The 23,217-nt window shown below is 38.7% G+C and overlaps 1 protein-coding gene across 1 annotated transcript; it reads left to right on the forward strand.

The window, feature by feature from the left end:
• Window positions 1-922: 922 nt before the first annotated feature.
• LOC133424888 (cytochrome b-245 heavy chain) lies at window positions 923-21,451 on the forward strand. The gene is given in 13 exon segments (XM_061715458.1): window positions 923-990; window positions 2,541-2,633; window positions 4,888-4,998; window positions 5,145-5,229; window positions 6,744-6,892; window positions 10,437-10,618; window positions 12,645-12,777; window positions 13,828-13,923; window positions 13,926-14,254; window positions 16,851-17,013; window positions 18,740-18,886; window positions 18,973-19,097; window positions 21,270-21,451. Coding segments are annotated over 13 exon segments (1,776 nt in total). The 5' UTR covers window positions 923-945; the 3' UTR covers window positions 21,388-21,451.
• Window positions 21,452-23,217: the final 1,766 nt, after the last annotated feature.

The raw sequence follows: 23,217 nt of genomic DNA on the forward strand, positions 1-23,217 counted from the left end.
GGTTCTGGTTCAGGTTCTGGTTCTGGTTCTGGTTCTGGTTCAGGTTCAGGTTCAGGTTCTGGTTCAGGTTCCTCCAGGACCTCCAGGAGTCTCCAGGACCTCCAGGACCTCCAGGACCTCCAGGAGTCTCCAGGAGTCTCCAGGACCTCCATGAGTCTCCAGGACCTCCAGGACCTCCAGGAGTCTCCAGGACCTCCATGAGTCTCCAGGACCTCCAGGACCTCCAGGAGTCTCCAGGACCTCCATGAGTCTCCAGGACCTCCAGGAGTCTCCAGGACCTCCAGGACCTCCATGAGTCTCCAGGACCTCGACATTTCGACTTTCTTCACAAAATTTCGACTTTTTTCACAAAATTTCGACTTTTTTCTCAAAATTTTGACTTTTTTCACAAAATTTCGACTTTTTTCTCGACATTTCGACTTTTTTCTCGACATTTCGACTTTTTTCTCAAAATTGTGACTTTTTTCACAAAATTTCGACTTTTTTCTCGACATTTCGACTTTTTTCTCGACATTTCGACTTTTTTCACAAAATTTCGAGTTTTTTCTCGACATTTCGACTTTTTTCACAAAATTTTGACTTTTTTCTCGACATTTCGACTTTTTTCTTGACATTTTGACTTTTTTCTCAAAAACCTCCAGGACCTCCAGGACCACCAGGACCTCCAGGACCTCCAGGAGTCTCCAGGACCTCCAGGAGTCTCCAGGACCACCAGGACCACCAGGACCTCCAGGACCTCCAGGAGTCTCCAGGACCACCAGGACCTCCAGGACCTCCAGGACCTCCAGGACCTCCAGGCTCCACCTGTCTACAGCAGAAGAGAAACCGTCGTCCTTCCTCCCGAGAGACGACACCTCACCACTTCCTCTTTAACCGGGTATAAAAAGAGTCTGTCCTCACCGTCCTCCTGCTCGTCTGCCTCTCCTCCGTCAGCAGCTCTTCATCATGGGGAACTTCGTCGCCAACGAGGGACTCTCCATCTTCGTGATTGTGAGTTTTTCTGTTTCCTCCTTGGGATTTCTGAGCTTGTATTTATGAGCAGCTGTAAACTGTAATCTGACATTTTTCTGCTGGTTTTGGAGCAGCGGCTGCTCCTGGTTTCAGACACCCGAGTATATTTAGCAGGTTTTGCACCAAAGCTCATCCCTGAGCCGCCTTCTTCCTACGCTACGATGTCCTATTGTTTGATTAGAATAACAATATTATATTAATTAATTATGATCACATACTTCGCTAAGAAATGCATACTTTTACTTTGGAAAGATGATTCCCCTCCAACTTTCAAGTTTTTTTTTAATCAAATTTCAGTTTTTTTACCATTGGAAAAATTTACTTTAGAAAAATACAACCGTGCTCATATTTTTCAAGAATTTTGGTTTCCATTATTCTCAAAACTGGATAATTTTTCCAAAGCGGACTAATGAGTATCTTTATTTTCGAACTTGTGCCTTATATGTATGCATGTTTGTATGTATGTATGGATATATATATATATATATATATATAGTTTGATATCGCTGTTGCTGCCATTATATATTTTTTTATTTATTTATTTATTTTTTATTTAATATTTATTTAATTTTGTTCTCCCTTAATGTATGTTTTTTTTTTTTTTTTTTTTTTAATTATGGGGAGGGTAGGAATGTGGGTATAATAGAAATCATGCATGTGAAAATGTGAATTGTGAAAATTATTGTGAAATAAAAAGATATTAAAAAAAAAAGAATAACAATGATAACAGTAATTATAATAACACTATCACATGCTGTAACAATGCACCTTCCAACAATAATCATTTCTACCTTATACTGCTGCACCTTTCAGTTTTTTTTAATTGTATATATGTTAATAAGTGCCACATTTGTTTATTTTCTGTACATGTTTATTTACTGTTTGCTATTTTTTAAATCTGGCTACAGTGAGTGAAATAACCGGAGTCAAATTCCTTTTTTTTCTTTTTTTTTCTCTCTCTTGTAGCACTTTGAGATTCTCCGAATGGAAAGTGCATTATAAATTAAATTTATTATTATTATTATTATTATTATTATTGTCGGGCATGCTCAAATTTGGCCAATAAATGTGATTCTGATTCTGATGAACGTGGGACAAACAGGCATCTGGAAACTGTACCCTACAAAATAAAATAAAACAAATTAAAACAGATTTGTGAAGATCTGCACTTCTTGTCTTGAAGTTTCCATCTACAGTATTTAAAGATAATTAACAAATCAACTTAAATAATGTCAGAAGAACAAGAATCCTACCTCCAGTCCTAAACACAAAATTATTTTTTTTTTCACTTTCCAGACAGACATGGATCAATTACTAAAACTGTATTTTTACAATGTATTTTTAACTTTAAAAACTGAATGCTATAAATATGCGCTAAAATCTACCATTAAAGACACCAAATGCAATTTGTTTAGCAAATTTCAGGTGATGTAAGTGTGTAAAAGTCCAGGGAGGAATGAGTTTTGAGTCTGTTGTTAATTGTGTTGTGCGTTTGGAAGTGCGATGAACTGACGTTGGTGTGTTTGCAGCTGGTCTGGCTGGGCATCAACGCCTTCCTGTTCGTGCATTTCTACATGGCCTTCCTGGTGGAGCGCTGGTTCTACACCCGGGTGCTGCTGGGGGTGAGTGGTGCTGCAGCTTCACTTCTGCTTCACTTCTGCTTCAGACCGTCACAAAGGCCCGACGAGGACGCCGGCTTGCAGGTCGTAGGAAAATACGGGTTTTTCGTTTCCTCAAAACGCTGCAGCTGCATGAAATCAGCTCCTGCAGCGTCTTCCTCTTTAACCCGGCTGCACGGCAGCGTTATCAACAATGTGAAGTGTTTCTGTGCGTTTTTCTGTTGCTGAACGGGAGAAATCTGCTGTTTTGAAGCCGTTTTTCAACAGAATCAACTGTGGGAACGTTTCAGTTTTCTTCAAAATTGAAGAAATTAAGGATTTTATTTTAGTCAAAGTTAGTACCGTCTGTGAAGTTTTAGCGAGCAAGTTTTTGTATTAGACAAATATGTTTTTCACAGTGTCATTAATTATTTAACTAAAATGATGCCGAAAAGAAAAGAAATAGAATAAAGATCACGTGGGAAACCCTAAGTACCCCCCCGACATGTTGTTGCTGTACCTCAGCAGCAGGAACTCAGCAGATGTAAATAAGCAGCTGTTTTAACATCCGTAAGCGTGGATGGATGATCACAGATCAGTATGTCGGGTCACATATAGGGAGGTGTGTTTCTGCTCAGGTGAAAAGCAGATCCTTTCATCAACACCTCCACCAGTTAATCCGGATGGCTCTGAGCCGAGCTTCAGCCTTGGACCCATCCAGACCCGCCCACAATAGTTAGAGAAATAACCGGCAGAAAACAGGTGAATTGTTCAGCACCAAAATTGGCACACATACTCTTAGGGGTTGCTATTTTCATAAAACCATTGTGCCAGAAAAAAACACACAAAACCTCTAACAATACTAAAGTATACACTGCCATCCATTTTACCAGTGTCAAACATAACAAAAAAAACTCAAATTTTGCAGAATATTAGGATTCTGGGACTGATATATGGTACAAGGAAGCCAATGAGTAAGTCCATGGGTCCAAATTTAGATTCTACATAGTGAAAAGGTTATGATTTGACACCAAGATCATTCCAATAGGACAACTCTATTGGATTTTATTGCGAAATGCAATATTACTGTATATTCGATGGCGGCCATCTTGAAAAAAGGCTGCCATCTTTTTTTTTTTTTTGCTGGTGCTTGTAGCCGCAACTGAACGATTATTCCTGTTATTTCTCTAACTAACAACATTCCTGACACACCCATATGGGCTCAAATTAAAGCCATAAATATTTTGTATCTGTAAATAAACTTTGTACTTGTAGAAATATTTTGTGCGTGTGCAAAAAATATTTGTACTTGCAAAAAATATTTGTAATATTTGAAATATTTTGTGCATGTGTAAAACATTTTTGTAACTGTGGGATTAATTCTCTATTAGTTCTCTATAGCTGATATAACATGAATTACTCCTATGTGGGATCAATAAAGTTCTTATTTTTGCCATCTGAGAAAATTAAATATATTATATTTGGTGCCTAACTGTTTCCCAAGTATATTAGTGCGTGTGTGAATGAATAAATGAGACGTAAAACGTACATTTCTTTGTAGAAAGGTGCTTTATGAAAATAAGTCCATTTACTTGTATTAGTTTGCAGCGCAGTCTTGCCACATCAGTCAGTAGGCGATGCAATGTGCTGATTGGCTCTCCAGAAACGCTTTAAAACCCGGGCCAAAGATCTCTGATTGGCTCTTATTATTGGAACGTCAAAACAGTGCCATAACTCGCCATAATTCGTAGTTGTAAAAAAAGTTTGTAGCTTTTGTAAAAAAAGGTTTGTAGCTTTGTATATCCAATGTTGCACACAGACGAATTAATTCCACAGCTACAAAAATGTTTTACACATGCACAAAATATTTCTACAAGTACAAATATTTTTTGCACACGCACAAAATATTTCTACAAGTACAAAGTTTATTTACAGATACAAAATATTCATGGCTTTAATTTTAGCCCATACACCCACATCCTTCTAGACACACCCACAACATTCCTGACACGCCCACCACCCTCGAGATCCGCCCACAACCTTCCAGTGGATGTTTTTGAACGAGTGTTAGCCCACTGGCTGAGTTGTGATGTCATCCAGCACACAGATGTTCCAGCTGCACAGACTTGGTAGACTTAGACCCGAGTAATGACTCTGTTGCCATGGTAACTCAGCTAGCCTCATCTTAAAGGTCTGAATATGTTAAAAACGGCTGATGTTCCCGACCAAACTCTGCCGACTGCTAATCTGACCACTGGTCCGCTGTGTTATTTCCCAGCATGCCTTGTCCTGGGCCCGAGCTCCGGCCGCCTGCCTCAACTTCAACTGCATGCTCATCCTGCTGCCGGTGTGCCGAAACCTGCTGTCCTTCCTCCGCGGCTCAATCCAGGTATCCATGGCAACCTGCCCGTCAACGTGGTGGCAACGTTCTGGTTACATGAATATCTGACGACAGAATGGATCTGCCGTTGCTGAAGTTTACTCACTCAAGTCCCTCCTCATCATTTCATCACCGTCGTTCTTTTCTGTATTCAGTGCTGCAGCCGGACGGCGGCTCGCCAGATCGATCGAAACATCACCTTCCACAAACTGGTGGCGTACATGATCGCCTTCCACACAGGTAACGGAGGGTATTGATCAGATGTAACATATTATTCTGTATCACTTCGAAGGCAATCACAGTATTTTATGTTGGTTCACATTAATTTTGGTGCCAGCGTCTCACTTCTTGTACTGTGAACATACATTTCATGGTTTTATATTATTTTTCCACAGAGGAAGCACTGATAAAATGGAAAAGGACCTAAACTAGAGCCATGGGGAACTCCATAGTCCACAAGCAGCACTAATCAAGTACCGTATTTTCTGGACTATAAGCCGCACCTGAATATAAGCCGCATCCACTCTATTTAAAAAAAAAGATATGCAAGCTGCATATATTTATGTTGTTAGATTAGATTTTTAATACATGTACAGAACGATTTTGAACTGTAAATGATGTACATGTTTGTACCTAAATAGATCCTTTTAACACGGCAGCAACTTTGCTGATTAAAACGGGACAGAACCAAGAGAAAATAACCGGTATTTATTTATCTATTTATCTGTTTGAAATCTGCTTCTACCTACTTCTATCTGCTAAAGAAGAAGTAGCGTATTCTTCTTTGCATTTATTTTGTCTTAGTTTTGATTCTAATTCCGGTTAGAGCCGCACCTTTGTATAAGCCGCATGGTTGAAAACCAATGAAAAAAGTAGTGGTTTATAGTCCAGAAAATACGGTATTTACATTTATAAAGTTGCTGTTCAAATAAAGTTCATAATAATAATATTTGTTAGTATATATGTCAAGAAACACACTCAAATTTGTCCTCTGCTTTTCCCATCACTATAGTTATACAGGGAATATATATATATATATATATATATATATGTGTATATATATATATATATATATATATATATATATATATATATATATATATATATATATATATATATATATATATATATATATATATATATATATATATATATGGGTGTGTGTACACATATATACATATATTAATATGTAATCAATATAAAAAAAGCCTTTCTTTTTGGAATACAGTCACATGCTGGGAGAGAAAAAGACCATGATTGATCCGTCCTGAATAAAAACAAGTCCTCTGATAAAGCCCTGTGGTACTCCAATACTCCAATACATTTCAGACATTTTGTTTGACATTTTCAGCGTTATTATAAAAAAATATCACTAAAACTTTCATTGTACAAGTACGATGAGAATAAAGCTCTATTCTACTCTAACATACTGCACATCAACAACATCACAGGAAGTACTACGAGTACTCCGTCTTGCTTCAAAGTAAGATCAAGGTTTCATGGCTTCCACTTTCTCTTGCGTCCGACCCTGGAACTCAAAGTTGATTGTGTTTTCCTGAACGGCCGAACTTCCTCAAATAAAGGTGGTGCTCTGCAGGTGGCAACACTGGCCTGACCTCAAACGGCCTGGAACAGCTTCCTGCTGATAGCAGCACATGTGCAACGTGCAGATGTTCAGCACATTTCCTCGTCAAACAGCTCCACCAACACATACATGTATGAATACATAACGCCCCGTCCGCTCTGTCTTGCAGCCGTGCACATCGTCGCACACTTGTTCAACTTTGAGTACTTCATGGACGCACAGTTGGACCGCAACAGCAGCCTGCTGCCCTTCATCCTGTCGGAGATCGGCACCGACGACAACGCCTCCTTCCTCAACCCCATCAGGACCAACGAGACGGTCGGTAGCTGCTCAGTCACTTCCTCCTGCCATCTCAGAAACACATGGCAGGTTTGCTCTGGTTTGGTTTGCTGCTGAACTTTGTGAAACCCCGGCTGTAAATGTCTAAATCTGGTGTCGGATTACTTTGAGAAGTAATCTGGAGCAGCACTTCCTGTTTCGGGGTATTTGGTCATTTGAGAAACTTCCTCTTTGTGAACGCAGGATGGAGTTTCCCTCTTTTATTTCTTCAAAAGCAGCTACACGTGAAAGTCCCCCCCCCCGGTCATTAAACGTCCTGAGCTGAACCTGAACCTGCTTTCAGTTTAAAACTCTGACGTGTTATAAAGTCTTTACACCTTTAAACCCGTCAAAAGGTTTTTCACGGTCAGCTGCTGCTGAAGGTTTTTCACCTGAAGTCACGTGACATTAAAGTTGCTTTCGTCAACGAAAATTCTGACTAAATATCTTCGTCAACGAACTAGGCATGGGGCGATATACGATATTATCGTATATCGCAATAAAAAACGGCCGCGATAACGTTATCGTGGGGTACTGTAATTATCGCCAATTTTTTTTTTTTTTGGTCACACAAGGCTACCAGCCAGGTAGAAGCCAGTGTTATTTTTTTTCATGTATTTTATTAATATTATTTATTATTATTATTTATTTAATATTTTTTCAGAGAGTAGTACAATCCGTGTGCATTTGACTACTGTGGCACTTTATTTTCACTCAATCTTTGTGTTGGCCATGCAGCTTTTGTTTTGTATACTACAGAGCAGTGCCTTTATTTTATTATTTTTCCAGAGAGCCGTACTAAGTAGCAGGCAGCCAGCCACTGTTAAAGTTTCAGAGAGTAATACAATCAGTGTGCATTTGGCTCTACTTTGTCACTTTATTTCTATTTGTCACTTATTTCTTTCGACTCTCAGGGAAGTATTTTCTTACAAAAAAAGAAAGTTCAAATAAGTACCGGTACTATAGTTTACACTTTGTAATGCATAACATTTACAGTACACTATTTGTTCTCTACCTCAAGTGTCACTGTGTTGAGAATGATTTGAGAATAAATGTTCTGAAGGAACCAGTGGATCCACGGTTAGTGTTTTTCCTTGCATTTTAAGAATTTTATAAGTGACGCGCTAATATCGTGATAATATCGTAATCGTGATATTTTTGTCCACTAATATCGTGATATGAAATTTTCATATCGTCCCATGCCTACAACGAACCTTCCTCACCTGAGGAAAACGAGACGAGACGCAACAAAAATGCTGGTCATGTGATGATAATTAAATATATAATGCAATATCGTAGAGGAATAAAAAAGGGACTAAGATGTAGATTACAAGATAAAAACTCTGCTAAAATGTGTCTTCATTTTTGTTGACCAAAACGAGATGAAATGTTCCAACAAAGATCCTTAATGTCCATGTTTTCAGTAGTTTCTCTGGTTTAATGTCCATGTTTTCAGTAGTTTCTCTGGTTTAATGTCCATGTTTTCAGTAGTTTCTCTGGTTTAATGTCCATGTTTTCAGTAGTTTCTCTGGTTTAATGTCCATGTTTTCAGTAGTTTCTCTGGTTTAATGTCCATGTTTTCAGTAGTTTCTCTGGTTTAATGTCCATGTTTTCAGTAGTTTCTCTGGTTTAATGTCCATGTTTTCAGTAGTTTCTCTGGTTTAATGTCCATGTTTTCAGTAGTTTCTCTGGTTTAATGTCCATGTTTTCACTAGTTTCTCTGGTTTAATGTCCATGTTTTCAGTAGTTTCTCTGGTTTAATGTCCATGTTTTCAGTAGTTTCTCTGGTTTAATGTCCATGTTTCCAGTAGTTTCTCTGGTTTAGTTCTGCTGGGTGACGTTAGTCCTCAATCCCAGTCGCTGCAGCAGGAATCAGATCCAGAAGATGCAGCTGCAGAGTTAGAGGCTGATGCCGTTAACGCAGAGCTCTAGTTAACGTCTATTAAAAACAAAGTTACATAGAGAAACGCGGGGATCTGCTCTGGGGCTGGAGAAGAAGAAGAAGATCCATCTTTGGATACACTTTCCTACATAGACGTGGAAAAGAAAACCCAATGTGTCGTCGGAAAAGAAAAAGACGGGGAGAAATGCGGAAAAATAAATATTTTGTAAACTCAAATTAGAGTCTTCTGTATCTGGAATGAATGTATTTTTGAGTCTATAAGGTAACAATAATATAATAATAAGATAAACTTGTGTGAATTGTGAAATGGGTTTGGCTAAATACAATCTTTGACTAAAATGGTCCTGGACAATTCTGACTAAAATAAGACTAAAACAGACTTTTAGTCGACTGAAACTTGACACGACTAAAAGGAGAATGAACGTGACTAAAACTAATAAAAACTAAAATGATAGCTTGACCGAAAGACTAGACTAAAACTAAAATTGAAACAGAAACAACACTATGTGACATCTGAGAACTTTCTTAATCTAAGTTGTTGTTTTTATCAAAAACTATCCGATAGTAGCACATCTCTGTGTCGGACAAACACAACCTTTTTCCCCAGGCTGCCTTCGTTTATGCAGCACAAATGAAGCACCCAGGTGTGTTAACACAATGCTCTGAGGGAAAGACATCAGCAGTTGTCTTAGAGAAGACTTCCCGATTCTCTGAAAATGTTCTGAAAGCAGGAACCGTCGGTGATGCAACGAGGGGAACTACGGCGTGATGAAAGGGTTTGGTACATGGGGGGTGTTGGTCAACACGTGGAACCTCACGCCTCCTGTCCCGTCTGTGTGGCTGATATTGATTTGGTTTAGTGTTATCAAAAATGTTTTTTCAGCTGTTGCATGAATTATATGACTGTAGTTCTGCAACATATTATACTAACATTATATTGAGATTCAACAGCAAGTATTGGCAGCTAATGATGCTGTAAGGACCAATCACCTCCCAGAATGCTGATAGAACTGCATTTTCGGTCTTTTTCGGGTTTTTAATTTTTGAGAGTTTGGTTTTTAGCATTTTATGCAAATGTATCCCCAAGACAGTATATAAAGTAATGAAATATAGACAATTTATGATGATGAAAAAATAAATAAATCGATCTTTAGACATACGAATCGATTTGTAGGAATTAATATGATGATAATATGAACATTATGGCTTACAGTTTAAGATTAAGATTCCCAGAATATTCAAATTTTTTGAGATAGGATATTTGAGTATTCTTAAGCTGTAAACCATGATCAGCAATATTAAAATAATAAAAGGCTTGCAATATTTCAGTTGATTTGTAATGAATCCAGAATGTATGACAATTTTGTTTTTGTAATTGCATTACAGAAAATCACAGTATTCTAATTTTCTGAGACAGTCCTGTACATGTTGTTCATTGGCAATCGAGTTATGGTGCAGCTCAGGTGATATTGTGGAGTAATCCAAAAGTAATGTAACTAGTAATGTAACTAGTTACTTTCAGCAACCAGTAACTAAGTAGTGTAATGGATTACTTTTTTAAAGTAACTAGTAATATGTAATGGATTACTTTTTTTGAGTAACTACCCCAACACTGCTGCTGTCCCGTCTGTGTGGCCCCAGAACCCGACCGTGGTCATGTTCACCACCATCGCCGGGCTGACGGGCGTGGCCATCACGCTGGCGCTCATCCTCATCATCACGTCCTCCATGGAGGTGATCCGCCGCTCCTACTTCGAGGTGTTCTGGTACACCCACCACCTCTTCGTCATCTTCTTCATCGGCCTGGTGTTCCACGGCTTCGGGTAAGAGCAGGTCCGGGTCCGAGCAGAGGTGTCAAGTAACAAAGTACAAATACTTTGTTACCTTACTTAAGTCAGGGCTCCAGACTAACTTTTTTCACTAGGAGCACAGTAGCCCCTAACTGAAAATTTTTAGGGGCACAATCAGAAATTTTAGGAGCGCACATCGTTTATCGACACACTAACCAAATGTTTACATTTCTACTACATTTCAGTGTATTAGTAATACGTATTTCATAATAGATTAATGAATTACCACAATGTGCTGTTTCAAATGCAGTGTTACATTTTATTGTGCATTTTTAAAGATGCCGCAACATAAAGTAAACTGACGGCACCATTGCTGTCATTATATATAAAAAAAACATACATTCACATGATAAAAAAAGTGCTTGGTAACAAAGTGCTTAGTAACCTTTCAGCCATGAATGTAACTGTTAAACACAGTACTTAACAAATGTACAAATATTGGGGGTACTGGCCAATAACAATTCCCTACTTGTGTCTTTACTAAAACCCTGAACCTACACCAGTCGACCAAATTCACTGCCTTCACTCAAATAACTAAGGATCTTACCAAGAAATATTCTTATTTCTAACCTAAAAATGCCATTACACCTGACAACACACATCACTTAAAAGGTTAGGTGTTTTTCCCACGTGTTAAAATTTTACTTTCATTTGTGTCAAGCAAATTTTAAGCAGTGTTCAAAATAAAATTATGAGACCTGCTGTATTGGAGCACATTTTCTTTTAGTTAAAACTGTAGCGGGGACAGATGTTTAGAGAAACCTATGTATGTACCGGGTGAAGGCTGATTTATGGTTCCGCGTTACAACAACGCAGAGCTCTGCGTCGATTTAAGGCGGAACCATAAATCAGGCTTTAGAGGGGGGACATATCGGAGAACAACCAGAAGAATATAGAGTGGATTAAAAATAAAAGTTAAGCACTGAACTACATGTGTCTCCCGTCTGGGCCATTGCAGACTCATTGCCTGAGCAAGATGTTACTAAAACCAAACATACCCGCCGCCTCTTTCTTCTAACTTTATGTGCGCGCCGCGGCGGCAGCGAGTTGTGTCGCATTAAATGTCGTCCGGGCGTAATACCTGCTTTGAGCTGGTGAAAAAAAAATAATAATAAAATAAATAAATAAATAGATCCCCCAACTCATTCCCTTTCACACTCATTGGCCTGCAAATATGGGGGTTCATTGAGGCACTCCTTCCACGTTTAACGTGTAAAAAAAAAAAAAAAAAAACACTGGCAAATTTACTGGTCGCACGTGTGCGAGTGGACATGAAATTCAGTCGCACATACTCAAATTTTGGTCGCAAAATGCGAGCATTTGGTCGCAGTCTGGAGCCCTGTAAGTAGAAATTTTCAGACGACTTTTTACTTTTACTCCTTACATTTTCACGCAATTATCTGTACTTTTTACTCCTTACATTTTAAAAACAGCCTCGTTACTCTATTTCATTTCGGCCTTTAATAAAAACTATCCAGTTAAATTGCTCCATCCGGATAGAGTGAATTTGGTTGTGGTTGTTTCAGATGTTCTTGTCCAGTTTTGTTCTTACATCCGTTCCCTCAGATTCCTGCAACTAAACTTGGATGTACATTCCAATAAAGGTTAGGATAAATGATAACATGCCTCTGAAGTTTGACTTTTTGCACCATTACAATACTTATAGGCAACTAGTCATCATATCTGCTGTTCTCTGAAACACATGTTAATGCTCAATAGTACACATATATGCTTCTTTAATATATTTAAGATGCATTCATTTCCAATGGCTTTTCCCCCTTACATTACTTTTACTTTTATACTTTAAGTAGTTTTGAAACCAGTACTTTTATACTTTTACTTGAGTAAAAAACTTGAGTTGATACTTCAACTTCTACAGGAGTATTTTTAAACTCTAGTATCTATACTTCTACCTGAGTAATGAATGTGAATACTGAAGACACCTCTGGGTCCAAACCCGCCCCCCGGGACTCACGCATGTCTCTCATGTCTCTGGCAGGCGCATCGTCCGAGGACAGACGCCGCTCAGCCTGGAGACCAACCGGCCGCTCGTCTGCGCCGACCGCTTCCAGGACTGGGGGAACAACGGGTCGGACTGCGCCGTGCCCGAGTTCGCCGGGAACCCTCCCATGGTGGGCAGATCCATTCAAATGTCAAGAATCGATTTGATTCCCATTCTTAAGATTCAGAATCGATTATCACGATTTGATTTGATTCCGATATTGATTTGGTTTAGTCTTATTAAAACAGTTTTTTGAGCTGTTGCCTGAATTATATGACTGTAGTTCTGCAACATATTAATACTGGTATTATATTGAGATTCAACAGCAAGTATTGCAGCTAATGATGCTGTACGACCAATCACCTCCCAGAATGCTGATAGAACTGCTTTCAGAAACATCGTGGGGCAGATTTTTTTTTATTGTGCCTTTCGAGAAAAAAGTCGAAAAAATTAATGAGATTAATGTTGAAATACAATTTCAAGAATAAAGTCAAAATTTCGCCTTTTTTCTCAACATTTCAACTTTATTCACGAAATTTTGACTTTTTTCTCAACACTTTTTGACTTTTTTCTCAACACTCAACATTAATCTCGACATTTTGACTTTATTCTCAACATTTTGACTTTTTTCTCAACATTTCGACTTTTTTCTCGAAATTGTACTTCAACATTAATCTCGATATTTTCACTTTTTTCTTCACATTTCGACTTTTTTCTCGACATTTCGACTTAAACAGAAGACGTATGAAAGCGCTTTTATTTTTTCCCACATTCGCTCTTCGGCTTTTTAATTTTTGAGGATTTGGTTTTTAGCATTTATGCAAATGTAACCCCAAGACAGTATATAAAGTAATAAAATATAGACAATTTATGAAATTATAACTTAAAATGTTAATGTTTTCATGCCTTTAAACATATTTAAAGGCAAAAACATGGCACTAGTTATTCTCGTGTCCAACAAAAACATTCCATTTTTGGGCATAAACAAAAAAAATATCAAAAGTTGTAATGAAATGATGAAAAAAAAAAAAAAAATCGATCTTTAGACATACGAATCGATTTTTAGGAATTAGTATGAGAATCGATTTGGAATTGGAAAATCGATTTTCCAATCGGGGTGGGGGGCGTAACCGGTACTGATGTGTGATTATTATTGATTATTGATCCTTCTCTCCCGCAGACGTGGAAGTGGGTGGTGGCGCCGATGTTCCTGTACGTGTGCGAGCGGCTGGTGCGGTTCTACCGCTCCCACCAGAAGGTGGTGGTGACCAAGGTGGGCCGGCCTGCAGGTTTAGAGGTCCCCCCCCTGCAGGAACCGCCCCGCTGACCCCCCTGTCCCCCCCGTCCCCCCAGGTGGTGATGCACCCCTCCAAGACGCTGGAGCTGCAGATGAAGAGGAAGGGCTTCGGCATGGCGGTGGGCCAGTACGTGTTCATCCAGGTGCCGTCCGTGTCGCGGCTGGAGTGGCACCCGTTCACGCTCACCTCGGCCCCGGAGGAGGACCACTTCAGCGCCCACATCCGCATCGTGGGGGACTGGACCGAGGCCGTGTACCAGGCCTGTGGGGGGGACGCGCCCGAGCAGCGGGAGGCCTGGCAGCTGCCCAAGTACGACCCGGCAGCCTGGACCCCACGGGGCTCTTTACAAGGCTGGAGAGAAGCCGTGGGGGAGTTGTTGTATCTGTCTGCTCTCTCCCTCCATTCCTCCCTCTCTGTCTCTCTCTTTCCTTCTCTCCCTCCATTTAGAGATGCACCGATTGATTGCCAATCGATCGGTATCGGCCCGATAATGCCCCTAACGGTTTTGATTGGAGATCGGAAAATAATAATTCAGAGCGGGCCGATCTGATCACGTTTACAACAACAAACCGCGCGTGTGTTTCCACACTTCATACCCAGGTGTCCTGAGGGAGTTTTACAATGTCTGAAAAGGACAACAAATTTGCAGTTTGCAAGGTCCAAAAGGAAACACCCCCAGGAGGAATGTTAGAAAATAATTTCAACACAACGAAACTGATAAGACATTTGAAAGTTTTTCACACAAAGGAGTATATTGAGTTTCCAAAGTTGGCTGCAGCTAAGGCAGAGAAAGAACAGGAGGTGCAGCCAGGCCGCTAACTCTGTTGAACGTAGCAGAGACATATAAACGACAGCAAGAAAAATAAAGAACCACATCGTGGGGGCACTTAGGTAGGAGCACTGGGTGATAAAATGGGGGGAAAAAACCCGGATAAAAAAAAAAAAAGAACCACATCGTAAGGTAGCCTAATGGACTCATATGCTTTGCTATCAGCCGCTTTCTGTTTTAAAAGACATCGGGTTTACGCGCTGCAGAGTCGTTAATATTTCCCTGATGAATGTCCGCCATAGTTATACCAGAATATTTACATCCAAAGCCTCATGCAGGACGACAGTCGTGTCAGTCGCTTCAGGAGTGACATTTGGAGTTCTAGTGTGAAGAGTTTCACTCGAAAGAGTTTCCTCACACGCGGCAGATGCTATCACTAAAGTTTTCAAAAAGCTTAATAATTCATAATTCATTTTTATTTTAAGATTTAATTCCTCTTTCCACAGGAAAACTAAGGTTACAACTTGTATCAACTTTTAGAGAGTGACATGTCTGCTGTTGTCTGTGTTGAGGCACATGTTGTACATAATTATTACCACAGGAAGCTGAAGCTAGTTTTCATTTAATTTTTTTTTTCATTTTATTCTTTATTTCATTCAAAAAATAAAACAAACAATTCAATACAAATACGGAAATTCATAAATTGTGAATGAAAAGGGAGCAGAAAGAATAAGAATCTTATCTAATCTGCCCCTTTTTCCAAGAAATAAATTCACAAATAACATAAATTAAAAAAAACAACAACTAAGTGAATAAAAAACTAAAATAAAATAAAATGTCCGCCGTTTATGGGTATGTCAATCAAACAACATAACAATCAAATAGTTAGCTACACTTACTCTTTGTAAGCGATTCTAAACCGTCTCTAAGAATCTCTACAGGGTGAAATATTGCACTTTGCCTCAGCCTGCAATAAAACAGTCAATTCATGATACTTTCTCATCTCCTAATTTTTATACCTAATAATACAATGTCAGTGTCATGTACATGAGACCACAATATTGACAAATATATGGATTTCACGCTGTGATCGGCAACATCGGGATCAGCAGATACTGGTTTTGGAGATCGGTGATCGGCCCTCAAAATCCTGGTTAGGATAAATGATAACTTGCCTCTGAAGTTTGACTTTTTGCACCATTACAACTAGGGATGGGCGGTATGGACTAAAAAATGTATCACGATAATTTCTGGCATTTATCCTGATAACGATAAAAATGACGATAAAAGAAATACCAATTCAACTCCACCTTTGTAACTATAAATCTATCACCACATTCAGTCTTTGGAGCCAAATCACTGCTCTAAAAGATACTAAATACTACTAAACTACACCAATTAAATTGAATTGATAAAAACCAATTAAATGAGTTACACCTGTACTGCAAAACTGGAATGACTCAGATCCACCATGTTTGTTAAACAAAAACCTCATCAATGGGAATTTTCCTTCCTTCCTTCCTTCCTTCCTTCCTTCCTTCCTTCCTTCCTTCCTTCCTTCCTTCCTTCCTTCCTTCCTTCCTTCCTTCCTTCCTTCCTTCCTTCCTTCCTTCCTTCCTTCCTTCCTTCCTTCACGTACGTTGTGCGTGGATTTAACACAGAACCATAAATCAGTTTTACACAAAAACGTCATTAACGGGAATTTCTCGTTTTTAACGCGAGATGACAAATTCTTACCGTGGGGAATTTTTTTGACGGTTTATCGTGAACGGTAAAATATCGTCCATTCCTAAATACAATACTTATAGGCAACTAGTCATCATATCTCCTGCTCTCTGAAACACATGTTAATGCTCAATAGTACACATATATGCTTCTTTAATATATCTACATTATATTAAGATACATTCATTTTCAATGGCTTTTTTCCTTAAGGGCTTTTTTCCCCCTTAAATTACTTTTACTTTTATACTTTACGTATTTTTGAAACCAGTACTTTTATACTTTTACTTGAGTAAAAAACTTGAGTTGATACTTCAACTTCTACAGGAGTATTTTTAAACTCTAGTATCTATACTTCTACCTGAGTAATGAATGTGAATACTGAAGACACCTCTGACCCGTGTCTCCCCGCAGGGTGGCCATCGACGGGCCGTTCGGCACGGCCAGCGAGGACGTGTTCCGCTACGAGGTGGTGATGCTGGTGGGCGCCGGCATCGGCGTGACGCCCTTCGCCTCCATCCTCAAGTCCGTGTGGTACAAACACATCCAGAACAACCAGGACGTCTTCACCAAGAAGGTGAGCGGCGCCGCGGCCCGGCAGAACCCGTCAGTAACGCAGTAATGTACCGCGTTACAGTTGTAATTTGGGTAATCACATTATAGTTACTCTAAGACAAAAAACATTACGCTACTTTAGTTACTTTAAGCTTTTCAGCTACATGTAGAACGGGAGAAAAGAAAAGAAAATCATACTTGCCTTTCATGCGTCTTCACGCGTTGCGCAACACTTGTCTAACTTAACGTGATTTTACGGGATTTTACGTGATCTTACGGGATTTTACAGGACTGATCTGGGAACTGCAGTAATAAGGTTCCAACTACAGGACTGTGTCAGAAAATTTGAATATTGTGATAAAGTTCTTTATTTTCTGTAATGCAATTAAAAAAACAAAAATGTCATACATTCTGGATTCATTACAAATCAACTGAAATATTGCAAGCCTTTTATTATTTTAATATTGCTGATTATGGTTTACAGTTTAAGATTAAGATTCCCAGAATATTCTAATTTTTTGAGATAGGATATTTGAGTTTTCTTAAACTGTAAGCCATGATCAGCAATATTAAAATAATAAAAGGCTTGCAATATTTCAGTTGATTTGTAATGAATCCAGAATGTATGACATTTTTGTTTTTATAATTTCATTACAGAAAAATCACAATATTCTAATTTTCTGAGACAGTCCTGTATATGTTGTTCATTGGCGAGTTATCGAGTTATGGTGCAGCTCAGGTGATATTGCGGAGTAATCCAAAAGTAATGTAACTAATAATGTAACTAGTTACTTTCAGCAACCAGTAACTAAGTAGTGTAAGGGATAACTTTTTAAAAAAGTAACTAGTAATATTTAATGCAGGGGTGTCAAATGTGCGGCCCGAGAGAGATTTTCATGCGGCCCGTGAGAAGTTTCCAACGCAAAAAAACGAAATGTTAATTTACTATAAAGGAAGGCATAAATAATTGCCATGAATCGCAGCATATCCGATAATATATTTCTTCTACAAATCCATCGTTATTCCACAAAGAGAGCAGTTTTCGACATTTTTTTTAGTTTTCTAGAATGCATTTGCCGATTTTATTTCTTTGTAGACGGTCGTTTATTTTTATTAACTGACTACTATTATATATTTTCGCAGGAAAAATATCACTGCTAAAAAAGATGATAGAAGAATTTCAGTTTTGAATACGAGGATAGTGACAAAGTAAACAGTTAGAAAAGAAGTGCTGACTTTTTCGGTACACTGGCGTAAATATCCGCGCCAATTTAAAAAAAATAAATACACTTAATTGTACTGGAAAAATCTCTAAATCACAAAGAAACACTCTCGGATGTAATAAGAAAGATTTTGTTTTAATTAAATTTCCTATAAAAAAGCGAAATATAAAAAAAACATACTTGTTTCTGTTTATCTTTGTAAAATGATATTAAAAGTATCTTACATAATTTGAAAAAAAACGAGAAATTTCAAGAAAAGATCCTGAAGAAATATATTTTACATAATTAGAGTGTAAACAAAGTGCATATTTCCTTTAAGATTAACTAAACTGATATTGGATTAGATAACAATAGTAAAAAAAAAGAATTAGAAAAAAAAAAATCACACAGTTTTTGTTATTTTGATCGTGCGTCCCGCGAGAAAAAAATTGGTCAAATCCGGCCCGCCAAGCAAAATGAGTTTGACACCCCTGATGTAATGGATTACTTTTTTTTTTAACTAACCCAACACCGGCCCCGTCCCAGATCTACTTCTACTGGCTGTGTCCCGAGACGGAGGCCTTCGAGTGGTTCGCTGACCTGCTGCAGTCGCTGGAGCGCCAGATGGCCGACAAGGACATGGCCGACTTCCTCAGCTACAACATCTACCTGACCCGCTGGAAGGAGGCCGAGGTACCGAGCCGCCCGGGCTCCCGGGCCCGAGCAGAACCACGCGCTGTAGGATATGGCTCCTCTCTAACGTCACTCCTGTGTCACAGGCGGCCCACTTCCGCGTCCACCACGAGGCCGAGAACGACCCCATCACCGGACTCAAGCAGAAGACTCTGTACGGGAAACCCAACTGGGACAACGAGTTCTCCAGCATCGCGTCCAGGCACCCCGGGTGAGAGGCAGAACCGGGCAGAACCAGGGAGAACCCTGGAGAACCGGGCAGAACCAGGGAAAACCAGGGAAAACCAGGGAGAACCAGGGAGGACCAGGGAGGACCAGTAGTGCAGGAGATAACCAAAACAGTCGTTCAGTTTGTGATACAAGCATGAACTTTCAACATGGCACCCATGGCAGCCATTTTTCAAAATGGATGCCAGAAACAAGTGTTTTTTAAATGAGTGATTAGTTGAAAAAGAAAGAGGAAAAAAAGAGAAGATGAAAAAAGAGAAAAAAGAGAAAAAAAGAAAAAAAGAGGAAGAGGGAAAAAAGAGAAAAAAGAGGAAAAAACAGAAGATGAAAAAAAGACAAAAAAGATGAAAAAAGAGAAAAAAAAGATGAAAAGAGAAAAAAAGATGAAGAGTAAGAGGAAAAAAGAGGAAAAAAGAGAAAAAAATATGAAAAAAGAGAAGATGAAAAAAAGAAAAAATAAGAAAAAAAGAGAAGATGAAAAAAGGGAAAAAAGAGGAAAAGAGAAAAAAAAGATGAAAAAAGAGAAAAAAAAGAGGAAAAAGAAGAGGAAAGAATAGGAAAAAAAAGAGGAGAAAAAGATGAAAAAATATGAAAAAGAGAGGAAAAAAGAACCAGGGCAAACTGGCAACTCATTTCAACTAATCACTCATTAGAAAACACTTGTTTCTGGCGGCCATTTTGAAAAATGGCTGCCATGGGCGCCATGTTGAAAATTCACGAGGGCTCCACTTCCATATCTTTGGGGAAACCTTTGGCTATTTGTCTACCAAATTTCATGCTTGTATCACAAACTGAACGATTCCTATACATTTTATAGCTACACAGCTGGACTACAGGAAGAACCAGGCAGAACCACAGACCCGAGGAAGACCCACCTCACTGTGTTATATAGATAGATAGATAGATTTATTTATTGTACCCTTGGTAAATTTGGTTTACAGTGAGTGCTTCCTCATACAATCTAAAACCATACACTCAACAACACAGGATAAGATAAAGTGACGACAGTGCTTTGGCCAAAAGAACAAAGAACAAGAAGGACGGCCCCAAGATAAGAATCAATATAAGTTAAAACATCAGTAGATAAAAAACACTAAAATATTCAAACCAAGCCAAAGGATAAAAAATGTGCCTTTTCATAAAAACAAGTTAAAGGAAACAATACAAAACATAAATACAAGATTATGTTGCAGTTCCCTTACTTGTTAATAGCACTAGCAGCACTAGCAGGGTCCAGATCCAGACCTGCAGGTCCTCTACAGACCACTAGGGTCCAGATCCAGACCTGCAGGTCCTCTACAGACCACTAGGGTCCAGATCCAGACCTGCCGTCCCAGACCAGGGTCTAGATCGGGTCTCTATGACCTCCAGGTTAAAATATTCAACTTTACAGCAGAAATACATCATTTCTGGCACAAAAAAGCAGTTTTAGCATCGATACATGTAGCATCACATTTATGTGTAATAAAGGGCGTGGCCTTTTGATTGGCAGCCAACACAGCCAATCAGCAGGTGTCATCACTTTAACCTCTGACACCTCTGAGCTGTGACTCTAATCGCTCATATTTTACATTTGATCAAAATAAACGCCAATTAGCATCATAGCTTAGCATAGGCTAAGTCAGCAGAGCTAAAATAGCTAACTTTGACTGACATAAAGTGGGCGTGTCACAGTCAGCTTCCAGGTCAACCTGCCAGGAACCAGAAACATGTGGGCAGTACTCGAGTTGTCAAAAAAACATCAGGGGGGATGGTGGATTTTATCATACGGGGACAGATCATTTGGAACAAGATTTTTTTTGCTTGTAATAAGAAGATAAATCTTGTCCCACTGGCAGATTTTTCTACTTATTTCAAGTGAAAATTGACTTGAAACAGGTGAAAATTGTCCAATAAACTATTTTTCTGGTGATGACTCTAAATGTTGAAATAGCAGTAAAACCACATTCATTGATGAAATGACATAAGGGATGGAAAGGGGGGATGGCAGTTTTACAGGGGGAATGATTTTGACCGTTTTTATTTCAGGGGGGGATGCCATCCCCTCTCATCTCGAGTACTGCGTGTGGGTGACATCACAGGGTGCTTGTCCAGTTCTTCTAGCGGTCCCCGGTACCCGGTACCGTCCCCGGTGACGCTGTGTTTGTCCCCCCAGGACCAAGGTGGGCGTGTTCCTGTGCGGCCCCCCCCAGCTGGGGAAGTCCCTGGAGAAGCAGTCCCTGTCCCACTCCGAGGGCGACGTCAAGTTCATCTTCAACAAGGAGAACTTCTGAGAGGCTCCCACCGCCGCCGCGTTGGGGGGGTTCGGGCATATATATATATATATATATATATATATATATATATATATATATATATATATATATATATATATAGGTAGACGCCCCATGGAGCTGCTGCGATACGTCAACGTCGCCGCCATACTGGATGTGGCAAGACTGCGTCTCATTACCCGATTTGAGTCACACATGCGCAGTTGCATTATGAATGTAAAATGATTGTAATGTAATGTTAAAAATGTGTTAGTTTATACCATTCCCAACTGAAAAAATATGAAAATATCTATGCATCTCTCTCAATCTCTATATATTATTTTTATTGTCAAAATTTTTGGGGTAATATTAAACTAATGAAAATTGTGTTTCTTCTCATTCATCAGTAGTAATATCAAAGGGAACTTTTACTTATTTCATTAAAATTCAGACCAAATAGGAAAAGCAATCATGTAAATAATAATATCCCTAACTTAGTGTATATCAAAACAAGTGTGTGTTTAGATCTTGTCTATCAAGTCTGGCGACGTAACTGTAGTTTGTCCAAGCGACTGCGCATGTGTGACTCACATCGGGTAATGACACTGCGCTGTAAACCAATACAAGTACCGGTAAATGGACTTTTCATAAAGCGACTTTCTACAAAGAAATTTACGTTTTAGGTCTCATTTATTCATTCATACACGCACTAATATACTTGGGAAACAGTTCGGCACCAAATATAATATATTTAATTTTCTCAGATGGCAAAAATAAGAACTTTATTGATCCCACATAGGAGTAATTCATGTTATATCAGCTATAGAGAACAAGCTAGTGCCGAAAAACAATATATATCCCCCCTCACAAAAATAAGAAACATAGAGAAACATATTTTCTCATCAACAAAACAAATTTTAATTTAACATATTTGAACCATAAAATAACATTTGAACCATTTTTCAGACAATAAAATAACTGAAAAAAATCTTTAAAAAGGTTCAAATATGTTATTTTAAAATATGTTTATGTAAAATATGTTTTGTTGATGAGAAAATATGTTTCTCTATTTTTCTTATTTTTGTGAAGAGGGATATATATTGTTTTTCGGCACTAGCTTGTTCTCTATAGCTTTTTTTTTTTTTTTTTTTTGCCGAAAAACAATATATATCCCCCCTCACAAAAATAAGAAAAATAGAGAAACATATTTTCTCATCAACAAAACACATTTTTATTTAACATATTTGAAAAATTGTTCAAATGTTATTTTATGGTTCAAATATGTTAAATTAAAATTTGTTTTGTTGATGAGAAAATATGTTTCTCTATTTTTTTGAGGGGGGATATATATTGTTTTTCGGCACTACCTTGTTCTCTATAGCTGATATAACATGAATTACTCCTATGTGGGATCAATAAAGTTCTTATTTTTGCCTTCTGAGAAAATTAAATATATTATATTCGGTGCCTAACTATTTCCCAAGTATATTAGTGCGTGTGTGAATGAATAAATAAGACGTAAAACGTACATTTCTTTGTAGAAAGGCGCTTTATGAAAATAAGTCCATTTACTTGTATTAGTTTACAGCGCAGTCTTGAACATCCAATATAGCGGCGACGTTGACGTATCGCAGCAGCGGGAAAGAACACTCGATGCGGCGTCTACGTATAAATGTCTATGGGTTCGGGCACCACCATCTCTCAACTTCTCACCACAAACGTTGCATAACCTGAGTCCGTTGCTCAAAGGCTCGCTGTGTCCCAACAGGTGGTTTCAGAACTTCCTGTTTCCTCTGCTTCACATTTTTTAGTTCTGATGGTTTTCCTCCGTGTTCGTGTTCGTAGACGCGC

Source organism: Cololabis saira, chromosome 24 (genome assembly GCF_033807715.1).
Source record: "Cololabis saira isolate AMF1-May2022 chromosome 24, fColSai1.1, whole genome shotgun sequence".
NCBI lineage: Eukaryota > Metazoa > Chordata > Actinopteri > Beloniformes > Belonidae > Cololabis > Cololabis saira.